The 17,325-nt window shown below is 35.8% G+C and overlaps 1 protein-coding gene across 1 annotated transcript in view; it reads right to left on the bottom strand.

Moving 5' to 3' along the window:
- Positions 1-17,325, bottom strand: part of Impbeta11 (importin beta11) — a 277,003-nt gene that overhangs the window by 181,428 nt on the left and 78,250 nt on the right. Inside the window, exon 5 of the mRNA XM_090391468.1 lies at positions 9,115-9,244. Coding sequence (XP_090247594.1) covers positions 9,115-9,244 — 130 coding nt within the window. The remainder of the gene's footprint in view (positions 1-9,114; positions 9,245-17,325) is intronic.

Consider the following 17,325-nt stretch of genomic DNA (forward strand, 5'->3'; position numbering starts at 1 on the left):
TCAAACGAAAAGGTCCAAATCAATATAGTCCCCCTTCTATGCCCCTTTTTATCTTTTAAAGCGTACAGTTTTAATTATATATCAGTCAAAATAAAACTATAACCAAGTTCCTTCTTTTGGAAAACATACTGTGACTTGCTTCCCTGATGTAACTAAAATTTCATTACATTTCTATTAGGGAAAAAGCCCTCATAATAAAATAAAAATTAGAATACATTTACAATTAATACCACTTCCTGCCCCATTAGTTCTGGCATATAGCCTTTGACCTGCCAGTTAATAATATCATGTCAGATTCCTGCCTACTGCTGAAGAAAACCAACAGTTTGAAACAATACTGTTTCAGATTGTGTTCTACTGCCTTAAACAATACCATTTAAGATAGTGGAACCTGAAATATGAACTAATAAAAGGTGATTATATGAACTCCTCATAGATCATGATTCTATTAGTTTAGCATTATGACTACACCTCTAGGATTTCATATAGTTTAATTAGCCAGCTTGGTTGGCCAAGTGGTTAGTGTATCCACTCTCTAATAACATTTGCAACTAGGGTTGAGAGTTTGAATCCTGCACAGACATGGATGTATGTGAATGTCTTTAAGTGGGAGATGGATTTCAGTGCCTGACCACAAACTTGCTTATTGGAGGCCTGAAGTGGCTTAAAAAAAAGGTCCATGTTTGGTTTCTAGAGCAGGATTTCTGGATCTGGTCAAAAAATAAATAAAAATATCAAAAAAATATAAACAATCAATAAAAAAGAGAAAAAAAATCCTGAACCCACCCACAAAATGAATGCACTACTACAAGTTCACAAATATATCTTTTGTAGGTGGGAGCCACATAAAAAAAATAAACAATTTAAAAAAAAGCAAAAAATTAAAAATTAACATAAGATGGATTTAACTTACAAATATATTTTATTGGTATAACATTTTAACATGGAATGCTGTCACCATTCCATATGTTAAAATGTTAAAGGCATCTTGGAAGGTAAAGCCAAACTACTTAAACCTGTTAGTCTACAAGTGACCTGTCTTATCAACAAGGCATCTACTTTTCTAGACTCTGCTAAAGATAAGTTTCTGCTTTTGGCCCACCCTGGAGTGTATCAAATTCCCCACTAGTGTGGATTACTGTATTTTGGCCAAACAGGTAGATAGACAGCTATGTGTCATGAAGAACATTTCGGCTACATTAAGTTCCATGACCCCGAACAATTGGAACATGCTATCACAACTAGACATTGAATCCTTTGGAAGAAAATTAAGGTTCTTAATAAAAGTAATAATCTTTTAGAATGTTTATACAAAGAAAGTTGTGAAATTTGCTACACTGGCCAAATCTAAATAGGAGTGAAGGGCATAAGTTATTCCTGATGATGGGAGTTTTTTCACTTGGCTATGCTACCAATTATATATTTGGTTTAAGCAAACAAAGTTTTTACCTGAAATATTTTCGAGACTGGGGCAACTTGTGGCAAAGGTGGTATAAATACTAAGGCAAATCTCATCATTTGCCTTAGTATCCCAATAATGCAAAGCACATCTCCTTGCAAACATGTATAATGCTATGCATTATCTTATGGGAAATAATTCTTCATAAGTTCAAGAATTAAGTTTTATTTTATTTTTTATTATTATTTTTAATAAAGCATACAGCATCATGGTCTAATTACATCAAGGTTCTAGTTATTTTTACTAGAACCTTGATGTAATTAGACCACGATTTTCTACACATGTACATGAAGTTTGAGTGTTTCATTGTTGAAAATATGGGTTTCTGTTCTTGTTGTTTAATTTGAAAATCATACTGAAGATGCCCTTGATACTACAGTTAAATTCATCTTATCTTAATTATCATGTTTTATATTGCTATTCATCATGTTATTTCATATAGTTATTTCTTATAGTCTAAAAAGCTGCAGAACTGACAACAATTATTTTACTTTACTCTTTTGATTTAAAGCAAAAGCTGGATATGTTTAAATCTTTAGATTACAAAGAATATATGTATTATACTTTTTATTCCAACATCAGGCTATGTCCCAGAATTATCATATTACATATCAATCAAAAGTTATCCATCATTCAGCTCTTGTCAGTGTGCTTAAATTGACAGAAGTTAAATGATGGATAACTTTTGATTAAAGATATGATATGATCTTACTTATATGGTCTCACACAAACAATATGTTTAAGAGGATGAAAAAAAAATCTAGAGGATTTATTTTTTCAAATTAACTAAAACTTCATGATCAACAGAAGTGCAGTTTGCATTTAAAGTAAAGAGTAAATATTTTTAATTTAAATTAGCAGAACTTAATTTGAACAGCCAGAATATCTCAAAGGATCAATACAAAATTAATAACAGAAAAACTCACGTACACGTACAAAGATTATTTAATAGTATAATTTTTGCCTGTGACACACAGGCGAAAATTATACTATTAAATCATCTTTGTACATGAGTTTTTCCGTTATTAATTTTGTATCGATATGTCACGGTATACCTCTTTTAAAACTTATCTCAAAGGATCATTTGGATAAGAAACACTGACAAGCAGAGATAAGGAAATTATTACAAGGCTTTGATAGAACTAAATCTGGACTAGTGTACACAGATGTGGGATTTTTTTTGGTGCGACCCCAATGAAAAGTTATAAACCTACACTACAATAGTACTCTGGGTGGGCTAAGGTAGTTTTTTTTTTTCGTATTTTTAAATTTTTTTTAATATAATCTGAACACCCAGCTCTAGAGAACAAACATGAAACTTTTTTCAAGGCACTTCAGGCCTACAATAAGTGTGTGTGTGTGTGTGTGTGTGTGTGTGCATGCTTGTGGGTGGGGGGTCTCACACCAAGCAATGAAATTCATCTCCTCCTAAAGATGATTAACATCAATAGCTGGATTCAAGCTCACAGCCTATTGGTTGGAGAGCAAGTATGCTAACCATTCAGCCAACCAGGCCAGCATGGTTGCCATGTTACCGGGTTGTCTGGATTTCTTGAGGATGATGGAAAAGATTCAGAGGCAAATGACAAAGATGTTGACTAATTTGAGGATAGATTTCAAGGATGATGAATTATAAATTTAACTAACAGCAGAAAAGAGGGGGTATGATAGAAAAAAGTAACTAAAGGAGTTTCCTAAGGATGCTAAAGAATTTTCCAATATGTGACTGATGAATGAGAGAGAGTCATCCCTTGAAGTTGTGTAATAGCACGGTAAGCAAGTTATGAGAATTAGACATTTCTGCTTTCATTGTAGAGACAGCCATAAGTTCTTTATTGGTGAATGGCTTTAAGATATGATAGATATACGGTATATCAATAACAGTTAGAGCTCAGGCAATGAATGTTTGGAGGATGTGAATGGAGATGTCTACGTAGCAATAATAATTTTGAAATAAACAAACAAAAAAAGTATGTAAAACCATACTCAGTTGGTGGAGGAATAGGATTCATTTTGGATTAAAGTGTACAAGCTAGAAAAACTGGTGAAGTGTATAATCTCTGCTATACATTCAGTCAATGCATATCTTTCTGGTTATTGGAGATCCAGAATGGCTTTAAAAGTACTGTTTAGTCTCTAGAGCAAGGCTGTTGGATTATCTAATCCTTCACTTATCTATGGTATTAATATTCTGTGTACTGACAGACAACTTTTTTTTTTTACATGGGATTGCTATAAAAAACACTCAATTCATTAGAGATCGAATTAAACAGAATTTACAGCATGATGGATGGATATACACCCACACCCACAGTTAATGTCAATCTTTTAAGCTAGTCCTAGGTTTTCTGGAATTATTAGCCAACTTGGTATGCCATGCTGGTACAGAATATTGTGATAGATTACCTTTGTAGGAGAATGTCAAAGTGCGCACACGCACACACACACACATATAGCTTGGAAAGAAGTCGACGGACACCACAGGATTAGGAACAAACACCCGTGCTGCTCACCTTAAAATATAGGACCTCCTTTCCACAAGTGTATGATAGTGATCAATGAGAATTTTGAACCATTCTTTCTGTATGCATGTAATGGAGGTCCTGGACTGTTGTGAGATAGGTGCCCTTTGACCTTACCCAACGTTCCAGTTCATCCCACAGATGTTCAATAGGATTGAGATCTGGGCTTTGTGGAGGCGTCAAGTGTGGTGATGTGCAACAAACCATGCAGTTACAGCAGCCTTATGACACAGTGCATTGACTTGCTGAAAGAGACAATCATCGTCATCATCATCATGCATATCAAGGATTTAGGCCTAGCATGGCCTTGGTATGCCATGCTGGTACAGAATATTGTGATAGATTACCTTTGTAGGAGAATGTCAAAGTGCGCACACGCACACACACACACATATAGCTTGGAAAGAAGTCGACGGACACCACAGGATTAGGAACAAACACCCGTGCTGCTCACCTTAAAATATAGGACCTCCTTTCCACAAGTGTATGATAGTGATCAATGAGAATTTTGAACCATTCTTTCTGTATGCATGTAATGGAGGTCCTGGACCGTTGTGAGATAGGTGCCCTTTGACCTTACCCAACGTTCCAGTTCATCCCACAGATGTTCAATAGGATTGAGATCTGGGCTTTGTGGAGGCGTCAAGTGTGGTGATGTGCAACAAACCATGCAGTTACAGCAGCCTTATGACACAGTGCATTGACTTGCTGAAAGAGACAATCATCGTCATCATCATCATGCATATCAAGGATTTAGGCCTAGCATGGCCTGTTCCGGCCTTAGAAGTCATCATTGAATGGTTTAAGAGGACGTCCTCGTTTTCTTTTTCCTAATGGCTTGTATTTTAAGGCTTGTTTTGGTAATCTTTCTGTTTTCATTCTTTGAAAGAGACAATGGTCAGTTCAATAAAATCCAAAGTAGGAAGCACTGCATTGTCCAGAATGTTCAGATAACTCTCAGAGTTCAATGTTTGTGGCACAACAACCAGGAAAAACAGAACCATACCATCATAATGCCACCTCCAAATTTCATAGTTGGGGATTAAGTACTCTGGTAAGAGATGTTCATCAAGCATTTGCCACACCCATACCAGTCCATCTGTTCGGTAGCAAGTATAGCATGATTCATCACCCCGTAACACAGCTTTCATGATCATTGCACCACTGAAAAACGGTGTTGCATGTTTGTGATCCTACCATGGGAATCCATGTCATGAGCATTGGTTCTGAATGTTTTTGTGCAGATTCATGTTCCAGTCAATGTCCAGAATTCTGCATTTAACATGTTGGCCAGCGAATGGCAGTTTTTACATATTATCCTTCGTAGGACTCCACAGTCACATTTGGTGAGTGTGGTGGGTCATCCACTGCAAATAGCACTTGTAGTGGACTTCCATCGCAGTTGAACCTGTGCTTCCATCTCAGTATGGTATCACTGATTGTTAACCTGGAAGGGCCCAATTTATCAACAATTTGCCAAATAGATAGGCCTACAACATATCACAATCCTCTTTCGAACTCAGTCGCTTCCCTTCTTGCAGTCATTTCACCCAGACACATTTGCAGTGACTTGGGAACATCATATTCCTACAATGTAGCTTGTTACATGGCACGATGCAACTTGCCCATGGGGGTGTCCATTGAATTGTTTCCAAGCAGTGTATATACATATTATATTGCAATGCAGATTAAAAAAAAATATTTTTCTCTTTTCTTCTAAAATACTGTTCTGAACTCACTATTAGAACACATTAGAAGCGTAACTGTTTTCTAGGAAACAAGATCTGTAGTTGTTTGAGACATGAAAATTGCCCTATACTCACAAATGCAATAACTCTAATTAGGCTTGCATAACAGTTAGAGTGGGTACCACTATAAATATACATTTAACAACTTTTTTGGCTTTCATAAAAGTTGATGAAACATTAGTAACTTATAATGAAACATAAAAGTTGATGAAACCATTGGTAACAAGGGTGGTAAGAAAAGCAAAAGCGGACTACGAAAGAAAATTGGCCATGCAGGCTAAAGAGAATCCCAAACAGTTTTTTCAATATGTTGCAAGTAAAAGGAAAAATGTTCATGGCAGAATGATTTTAAAAAATGCTGAGGGTAGGAAGGTAACCGAATCAGTCGATATAGTGGAATTACTGAGCGAGCACTTTGCAAGAGTATATCATCCAGGTGGTGACATTGCAGGAATGGAAGAACAAACAGCTTACACTGGAATTGAGATGAATGAAGTAGAGGTAAATAGTCAATTACAGAACCTCAATGTCAATACATCTGTGGGATTGGATGGTATACCAGCTCGTGTCGTATGTGAAGCGGCTAAAGAATTGCCAGTGCCCTTGACCATTTTGTTTAATTTGAGCCTCGGGTCTGGGTCAGTAGTCCCAAGGGGGTTGAAAGAGGGGAAAATAGTTCCACTGCATAAAGGTGGTTCCAAGGCTGCTGTTGAAAATTACCGCCCGATTAGCATAACAGAATCGTTATCAAGGTCTTGGAGAAAATAGTCAAGAGGAAAATACAAGATTGGATAGATGAAAATGGGATACTGTATCGGGAACAGCATGGTTTTGTGAAGGACAGGTCATGCCTCAGTATCTTGCTCACGTATTATAACACAGTGACGGCTGAACTGGATAAGGGTAATGGGTTTACAGTGATTCTACTGGACCTTGCTAAGGCCTTTGACAGGATACCATATGGAATTCTAATCAGTAAATGGCAGCATATGGGGATGGATATAGGGTGAGATGGACAGGAGGATGGTTGACGGAGAGATATCAGAGAGTGGTTTATTCAGGAGTAGAGTCCACAAGACGGCCTGTGACTAGTGGTGTGCTACAAGGATCTGTTCGTGTACCACTACTGTTTAATTTGTTCATTAATGATATAGGAAAGGATCTGAGAGGAACAGTTCATTTGTTTGCGGATGATGCAAAGTTGGGTAGGGCAATAGTGAATGCAGATGATGTCAAAATTTTGCAGGATGATTTGGATAGATTGGAGGTCTGGGCTAAGGAGAATCGATGTCAATTTAATGTGGCAAAATGTAAGGTTATGCATTTTGGGGTGAAAAGATTGGCCACAGTTTACTGCTTTGGTGGAACTGTACTCCAGGAAATTGATGAAGCATGAGATTTAGGAGTGTTGGTGGATAAGGAGTTGAAGTTTAGGGAGCACATTGCAAAAGTGGCCAAATCAGCTCATGAAATCACTTGGTTGCTTAAGAATACGTTGCCAAGCAGAGACAAGCAGGTTATTGTTCCTCTGTATCAAGCCTTGATAAGACCCCATCTCGACTACTGTGCCCAGATTTGGTCACCTAGGTTTCTTCTTGATGAGGAGGAGGTTGAGAGGATCCAGAGGCAAGTGACCAAGATGATAGCAGGTCTGTGGAATGAACCTCATGAGACCAGGTTGAGGATTTGTGGGTTGCAAAAATTGGTTGATAGGTGAAGGAGGGGAGATATTATTGAGACATTCAAATTACTGAAGGGTTTCTATAAAATTAATTCAGAAGATATTTTTGAGAACAGGGCTGGTTGTGGGAGGACTAGGGAACATCCATGGAAACTGGGCAAAAGTGTGGTTAGTAAGGGTGTTAGAGCTGGGTTCTTTACTTTTAGAGTGGTAAATGAGTGGAATGGGCTGCAGAGTCTGTGGTGGATGCTGTGACAGTGAATGAGTTTAAGGCGAGGTATGATACTGTATGAATGTCGAATAGTTGTGATGAACATGATTTGGGCCTCCCTTGATGAGTCTAAGGGCTCCCTGGAGTTGCCCGTAATAATAATAATAATAATAATTAATTTTCCTGAGAATTTTTAAATGATGCTACAGTCACAGTTTTTTATGACCAAGCAGTAAATGTTTTTGCCTGTGACTTATGGTTTTAAAGGTAATTTTATACGATTCTTATATTTTCTTTAATGGTTTCTTTTAATTTTGGAAACTAATATATGATCCTCCCCCCTTCCCCAACACACACACACAAGGTTGCAGACCCGTAGCACATAAAGTATTATGTTTAAACTAGAATTCTGCAGGTATAGGTAAAAAGAGAGTGCTTATTACTATAAAAAAAAAAATCATAGAAAGAAAAATATTTTCATAAAAACAAAGCTTAAAATATAAGATTGTTTTATTTGAAAATCTAATTTTTTTTAAAAAACACAGGCTTGAATACAGCCTTGTTGATTTTTTTTCTCCTTCATTTTTAATAAGGAATTTTTCTCTGACAAAAGGTTTTAATATCATTCATTATCAGTACATATTCCAAATGAACATCAATAAATTCCACTCAATAAATTTTAGTTTTGCATAAGCACACAACTCTGGAAGAGTTGAATATTTTTGTAGATTGCTAAAGTAAATTTCAGAGTACAATGCACATGCTCTTAGCATTTTAATTTAACAAAATTATAACAAAGTATTATAAAAGTATGATTAAAATTATTATGACATTATAATACCAACTTTGATAAAGTAATTATTATTTTAAATGCAATCCCACCCTGGGAACCAAGCTACTTCAGATCTCCAAAAAGTGGGATGACAGTCTTATATACTAGTTGAAAAAACTGTCTGGTCATTCTAAAAATGATGTATAAACAAATCTGTTTTTTTACTGTGTTGTGTGTAAGCTTACAGGAGACAAACATGAAAATTGTGTGATATCAGAAGAATGTATTCTACAAAAGGGAAAAAAAAACTTAATGTCTAATTCCATACCACTCACAAATATAATGTCATTTGGTATACTTCAATGAGACCTTTAGTTCATAAAAGTTCAAGGAGATGACCCACTCCCTTCAAATGTAGTAACAACTTGCAATTCATCATTACAGAGTGCAACACTTTTAACATGAATTACATGAGTTATTAATACATGCACACATATGACCAAAAAAAGTTGATATACAACCGACTGGTTCTTCACCATTTTTTCTCCCACTTAATGAATTGTTGATTTTAAGCTATAATTTTGTGTAATAATATGTAAATGCTATTACAGGCTATTGTACAAATTGTGTGTAATTACAACTCCTGGAAGAAGATGAATATGGCTTCAATGAAACTTTAAAAAGTGAAATATGGATGAAAATACATAGTAATGGAACTTACCTTTTAAACACATCAAGGTCTTTTCTAAAAATACATCTACACTGGTTAACTTTTGAGTTGCATGATCAGCAAAAGTTTGTTTGTATGTGGTCCACAATTGTAACATGTAGCTAAAGATATTACTTGTGAGCTAAAAAATAAAAATATATAATATCAAACATGTTACTGTTTGTAATTCAAGTGTTATATTTAATAGTAAGTATGTAGAATGACTTAAGGATAAAATCTAGATAACTTGGAGGAATACTGAGAATATCTGAGTCTTCTTATGATGTATCCCATTGTTAGATAACTGTCTCGATACTGAACAAACAAGGATGAGCTGGAAAATTTGGTACTTAAACCAAATTATATCTTGTATTGACTTAAGCTAAAGACAAATATGATGGTAAATTATGAAATGTTACACTGGTTAGGATTAGATCATCTAGTTAAACATGCCATTCTGGTCAGGACAAACAGTGAAAAGTAAACTATTGGCACAACCTCAAACTCAACATAATTAAAACTATTAATTTTAATGGGACCTGTGACATAGTAATCAAGAGGAAAAAATCATTATGCAAGTTAAATAACTTTAATAAAATTATCACAAATATTTTGTAACCAAAACTAACAGTATATCATCAGCATGGAACAAACAATTCAAACAGACAAAGTACAACAATTAGTTAACCAATAACATTATTAGTTAATTAATTGCTAGGATCATATCAAATATATAATGAATAATTTCTGATATTTACATATGATGAGAATCTTCCAAATTTGGGGGGGGGATCATTCTGATTCAGATTAGAATGATCCCCCCCATTTTTGTGCAACATTTGTGCAAGTCGTCTTGCACAAATGTTGTGCAAGACGACTTTTGAAGTTTAGAGTATGCAATAGTATTTTAGCTGGGTATTTTAGCAAATTTCCAACAAAAGTTGAAAAATTCTAACAACCACTCTGTTGCCTTTTCTCTCAGATTCCTTAGTATCTTGTTTCTGATATCATCTATACCAGCAGCTTTTCCTGGTTTTAAAGCTTTTAGAGCATTTTCTAGTTCCTCTTCAGTAAATCTTTAGTAGAAGAGATTATTTTCTGAATCTCTAACTTTTTTAATATAATCTTTAGGTTTTTTCCTTCGGTACTTGGTTTAACATTCAGAGATAGCTGAGTTGCAATTTGGTTTGCATTTATATTAACTTCGGTTGCTGCTGTTGTGCAGTCACCAGATAATTTTTTGAGTAAGAGCCAAGCTTTCCTGCTAATGTGTTTCATGTCTAAGCTTTTAATTTTCTCTGCCCATTGTTGATTTCTTTTTTCAGACAGTGCTGCTATAAGTTCCTCTCCTGCATCAATTGTTTCTGATAAAAATGGATCTTTATCATATAGGTCACAATATCTTTCATATATTTCCACATTGTGCTCTGTGAAATCTGGATGTAACATGTTATACAACCTCTTGGGATATGCCTGGTAGCAGACCATCTAATAGCTTTGATGAACTTTCCATAATTTTCTGGTCTGGGTGAAATGTTGGTCAGGTTTATGTCTAATTCTCTTGAGAACTGTTCCCAGTTAGCTTTTTTAAAATTAAAGCGTCTTCTAAGTGGGATCTCCTTAAGTTGGACAGGTGGGAAAACTTGCAGCATTATTGGTCTATGTTGTGAACTTGGGATTGGCGTAAGTACCCGTTTAGTGCACAGATTAGCTATTCTATTACTAACAAATCCAAGGTCTGAGTTTATAACCTCTTTTCCATCTTCCACTGTTAAGTGATGATGAAATATTCTGATAAGAAATTTTATACAGAAAGTGATTACCAGTATTTTTGGGGAGGATAAAAATTTCATTATGATTACACAGCCATTTCCATGGAGTCCACACACCTATTGTAAGATGGATTTACATGCTATTATTCTTTCAGGATTTCCTTTGGCAACCCAGTCCAATCATTCACCACTCTCCAAAGTTTGCAAAGTTTTTGAAAAAAGATTCATTTACTATCCTATGTAATATGCACCTAAAGAGAAAGCTGCCAACTGTGTTGTAAACAATCACAAGATAGAGACATCAAATGGTAGTAAATTAATAGATCTTTTCCAAATGTGACTAAATGCCTTAAAGATATCAAGAGAAACCACTTGTTTCTCCATTCTTTTCCATGGCATTTGTCTAAGGATGAGTGATACAAGTAAGAGCAGATTTCCTGTTGATCTATAATGGAATCTATATGGGTCCTGTTGACCCATACTGGCACCTATTTATCAGTTGAGATAGAGATATTTATAGGTAGTGTTGAATTTGTTCATAGATATCTACATTATTTTAGAGAGCAAATAACCTCCATAGAGTCAACAGACTCATTGTGAGAGACCCACTCAACCAGCAACATGTCTATCATAATGAGCTTTGAAGTTATTTACATTACCTGCATTCACAATGCACTTTGGCAATGCATTCCACTCACACACAACTCTCTATATACAAAAAATCTACTCCTCACTCCTTCACCACATCTTTATACAATTTCCATGGATGGCCTCTCGTTTTTCTCATCTTAACATCCACTCTTTTTATAATTCCTTCTGTATTAATCTGATAAAATCCCTTAACTAACTTGAAAGTCTCTGTCATATCTCCTCTTTAACTCCTATCCACCAACCTCTGTAATCCACATCCCTGATATCGCTTTGGTCATTTGTCTTTGGACCCTCTCTAGTGTTTCGACATCACAATGAAAACCAGGTGACCAAATCTGAACACAATAGTCCATATGTGGTCTGACCAATGCCTTATATAGAACATCACCACCTTCAATGTACTTTTTATCATAGCAGCAATACAATGTGCAGTCTTTGCAAGCAATGTGCCCTCGGAACTTCAGTCCACTGTCTACCACCACTCCAAGATCTCGAATCTCATCCACTTCCTGAAGTACCCACCAATACAGTACATAGTCTTATATCTCCGTATCCCAAAGTGTAATATCTTGAATTTATTAACATTAAAACTGCAACTCCACTCATTTGTCGAAACTAAAAGTCTATTCCAATCTTCCAGTAGAGAATTAACATTAGCACTACTCCTGATAATTCTGCTAACTTTGCATCATCAGCAAACATTTAAAGATTCCCAGTCATTCCATGGGAAATATCATTAACAAATAAGATAAACAGTAAGGGCCCAAGAACAGAACCCTGAAGCATGCCTCTGGTCACCTTCCTTTTCTGAGACACAGCTCCATCATATACAACTTGCTGGTATCGTTCAGAGAGTCAATCTCCAATCCATCTAACCAATATACTATCTATTCCTATCCTCTGCAGTTTGTACACCAACTTATCATGTAGTAATTTATAAAACGCTTTCGCAAAGTTCAAGAATATTGCTGTATATGATTCTCCCTTATCCAACACATTCATCACCTGATCATAAAACATAAGCAGATTGCTAAAACAAGACCTGCCCTTCATAAACCCATGTGCTGACCATCACAGAGAATCTTAGGTTTTCCAACACTTTGATCACAACTGCAGATATATAGACCAGTCTATAACTGGAAACTTTTGTTCTCAAGTCATCTTGTGGAGAGGTATTATTTTGCCTTCTTTCCACTCCTTAGGAACATTCTCCACTGCAAGACTTTCATTAAATAATCAAGTGAAGGGTAATAAAGGGTCAAATCAAGTTAATGCTAACTCTTTTGCACATTATTTAAAAACATGTGGTGATATGTCATTCATTCCCACAACCTTTGTTTCACAGCATCATTCACATTATTTTTCCTCTTGCTTGCCACAAAACAGAAAAATTCTCTTGGATTAACTTTGACCTGATTGGCCAATCTCCTCTTATATTCTACTTTTTCTTTTTTAACCATGCCTGTCACTTTTCTGGCCTGCAGTTTATATTCTTCATGCATCTTTTCACTGCAACCTGTCTTGTACTTCATCAGAGAAACACCATTAATATCAGGAGACTTTTCTAGCAACCAGTTTGGAATAGGGCAAGGACATTCACTGCAATCATGAAAGCTAGAATTGAAGAGAAAGAAAAGTCAGGAGATTGGCCTTTTCTGTGGGTAACATGCAACAGCACCTCCTAAGTGCAACAGAGTTGGGTGAAAATTATTATGATCAACAGTTTTAGAGAGCAAATTGGATAACTTGACTGTAAAGATTTTTCTTTCTTCTTAGGAATAGATTGAATATTATTATTATTATTATTTTGGTAACCTCCATGGAGTCAACAGACTCATTGTGAGAGACCTGAAAAAACATACTGACAAAACAGACCTGAAAACAAGCATACTGGCAAGCAGACACTTGCCAGAATACTACCGTTTCATACAAAAAAAAAAAAAAAAAAAAAAATCTCTAGTGGAATTGTTTCCCAGTTCCTTACTAACAGCACTCAATTAGGAGAAAAGAAAATCAAATGTGAATGCAGAAAGTGTATCTTTAATGACATACTGCATGTGTATATAATTTTAGCATGTTTTCTACACTTTTAAAGCATTAACAGTTTTTAAAAATGTTCCATGTTTGCAGTGAATGTCATCAAAAGAATGCCCTCCATAACTGTATGAATTTATGAATAAAAACTCAAATTTATAGTTAAGAAAGGCACTATTTCAATGAAAATAAAAATGCCTTCTTTAATTTTTGCATCATTCATAGGTATTCTTGAGAAAAAGTTTATGATAGTAATCATCACTATTCTTATTTAAAGTTTTAATAAAATATTTTGCTTAAAGGTCAAAGTTCAGTAACTAGGAAGATACCTCTAAATAGCCTTTTAAGGAATATGGATAAATGACGAGGGGTTCTGACCTAATGTCCGATCCTTACTTTCTTGTACACCCTATTAGCAGATATCTTGGATGATGAATGAATAAGGATGGGCATGAAAATTGGAATTTAGCTTACCTAGTTAAAAGATGAATTAGAGAAGTATTGGGGGGAGTGAAATTCTTTCAAGGAGAGTGATGCAAGCAAACATCAAAATTAAAAATTGAACAATGATACGTGCATGGTCTGAAAAGATCTCAGCCTTGACCATAGATGGCAACACTATCAGCATGATTTTTTTTTCTAAGTTGGTACATCTGTAATAACCATCCACGTGAAATTCCACGTCATTCTATCAAGTAGTTTGTTTTATACAGCTGCCTGAAGCAAAATTATTGTCTGTATCCCTTGAAATGGATAAGCTTGAGTATCGTGCGGCTATAAGATTCTTTGTAAAAGAAGGTTTAATATCAAAAGAAATTCATTCGAAGTTCATGAAAGTTTATGGGCACTCTTCTTCTTCGTTTTCGACAACTAAGAAATGAGCTAACAAGTTTAAACGTGGCCGTACCAACCTTGAAGATGATCCACGTGAAGGACATCCAAAAAGTGTAACAACACCACAAATCACTGATAAAGTGCACGATATGGTATTGGATGACCAGCGAGTCAAAGTGTGTGAAATTACTGAGACTATAAGCATTTCAAAAGAATGTGTAAGATATATTTTGCATGAAGAATTCCAAATGAAAAAGCTTTGCACAAAATGGGTGCCACGCTTGCTCACTGCAGGTCGAAAATGCACTCGCATGAAAATCTCTGAACAGTGATTGGAGCATTTTAACAAGAATAAAACTGATTTTGTGAGTTGATTTATTACTATGGATGAGACTCAGATTCGCTATTGCACACCAGAATCCAAACACAGCAGTCAAAACAGTGGACAGAAGCCGGTTGTTCAGTGCTAATGAAGACAAAGTCTGTTCCATCAGCAGGAAAGGTCATGACATCGGTGTTTTGAACTGTTGGAACATCCACCCTATTCCCCAGATTTGGCTCCCTCTGACTTCTATCTCTTCCCAAAAGTAACTCTTCCTTGCTGGTCAGCATTTTTCTTCAAATCAAGAGGTTGATTTGAAGAAAATAATCAAAAGGTTGATTGCAGCTATAGAGAGGTATTTTGCAGATCTCACTGAGAACCACTACAGGGACAGGATAATGGTGTTGGAGCATCACTGAAATAAATCTATTAGTCTTAAGGGAGATTATGTTGAAAAATAAAAATAATTTTGAAATTATAAATTTGTTCTTTCATTGTTAGGCTGAGAACTTTTCAGACCACCCTCGTATATTTGTGTCTATACCACAAATGGTTTTATTAAGAAAGAAATGAAGGAAATTTTCATGCTATTAGAAAAGGCAGCTGATACAATGAAAAACTGATGAGCTAAACAGTAGAGTAGAAAATAAATACCAGACATTAAAATATTTTGAGAAAATTTGGAGCAAAAAAGCAAAGATATGCATGACATGGTATAAAGATATACATGAATCAACATGGAGATAAAACACAAGAAATAAGAAAAAACTATGTTACTGTTATTGAAATATCTTCAGGCTGGTTCAGAAACAACAATTTTAGGGGATTTATTATTATTGTTATTATCTGAGACCTCCAGGGAGTCAAGGACTCATCGAGAGAGACTCTAAATCACCCAAACCAGCTATCATACCTTCCCTTAAATTCATTTACACTAGATGCACTAACTACTCCAAGGGCAAATTATACCACTCACTCACTGTTCTCTGAGAAAAAAACTAGCTCTTACCCCTTTCTTGACTGTGAACAAACTTAACTTCCATGGAGAGAGCACCCCGTGTTCTCTCCCCACCTTTCATATAATGAAAAATGTCATCAGTCAAAATGCTATAACACCCATTCAAAAGTTTATAAACCTCTATCATATCACCTCTCTTTCTCCTGTTAACTAGTCTGCAATCCACATACTCGCAATCTGTCTTCATAATCTAAATCCCATAATACGGATATAATCTTTGTAACTCTTCTTTGCATCCTTTCTACAGCTTCTTTATCCCCTTGGAACCCAGGAGACCAAATCTGCGCACAATAATCCAGGTGTGGTCTTATCAAAGAATTATAAAGAGGCAAAATGACTTCCTTAATCTTTACATGTCAAGGTGCACTTAAACATAGCAATTATCCTCTGAGTTGTATTTCCAACTTTTGCTATGTGACCTTTGAACTTTAAATTATTATCCACCAATACACCAAGATCCCTTGCCTCTTCAGTTTCTTGTACTCTAATCATGCCAAAGTGCATAACTTTACACTTGCTAACATTAAACTGACAGCCATTTTTGTTTGCCCAGATTTCCAGTCTATTCAAATCATTAGCATCCCTGATTGCCCTGCCTATCTTTGCCTCATCTGCAAACAATTGCACATCTGATGATAGACCCTGCTTGATGTCGTTAATGTATAGATTGAATAATCTATAGCCAGGGTTTCTTCTTGATGGGGAGGAGGCGGAGAGGATCCAGAGACGAGTAACCAAGATGATAGCAGGTCTACGGAATGAACCTTATGAGAACAGGTTGAAGATTTGTTGGTTGCAAAAATTGGTTGATAGGCGGAAAAGGGGGTGATATGATTGAGACATTCAAATTACTGAAGGGTTTCTATAAAATTAATTCAGAAGATATTTTTGAGAATAGGACTGGAGGTAGGAGGACTAGGGCCATACATGGAAGTAGGCAAGAATGTGGTTAGCAAGGGTGTTAGAGCTAGGTTTTTTACTTGGAGAGTGGTGAATGAGTGGAATAAGCTGCCAGTCTGTTGTGGGTGCTATGACTGTGAATGAGTTCAAGACGAGGTATGATAGATACTGTGTGAATGTCGAATAGTTGTGATGGACATGTTGTTAGGGCCTCCCTTCCCGAAATAATAATAATGGCTCAAGGACTGAACCCTGAGATACACCACTGGTTACCTTAAATCTGGCAGATTCACACGCACTATATGCCACTTTTTGATATCTGTCTGTCAACCATCCCCTGATCCAAGTCAAGAGATTATATTCCAATCCCATATTCCCCAGTTTATGCAACAGCCTTTCATGTGGTATCCTATCAAATGCCTTAGAAAAATCCAACATTATCATAGTGTATCCATTCCCTTTATCCAACTGGGTTGTAACATTGTTATAAAATATGAGCAAATTGCTAAAACATGACCTTCCTTTAGTAAACCCATGCTGTTCCTTGCAGAGTATAACATGTTTGTCTACCCATTTCTGTATGTGAGTTCTTACCAACTTCTCCAAAATTTTCACTACCACACCAGAGATACTAATAGGTTGGTAGTTAGACACATCAGTTTTTGCACCACCCTTGTGCAATGGAACTATCA

Source organism: Typopeltis vanoorti, chromosome 4 (genome assembly GCF_054136105.1).
Source record: "Typopeltis vanoorti isolate ZY-2024b chromosome 4, IOZ_Tvanoo_1.0, whole genome shotgun sequence".
Taxonomy (NCBI): domain Eukaryota; kingdom Metazoa; phylum Arthropoda; class Arachnida; order Uropygi; family Thelyphonidae; genus Typopeltis; species Typopeltis vanoorti.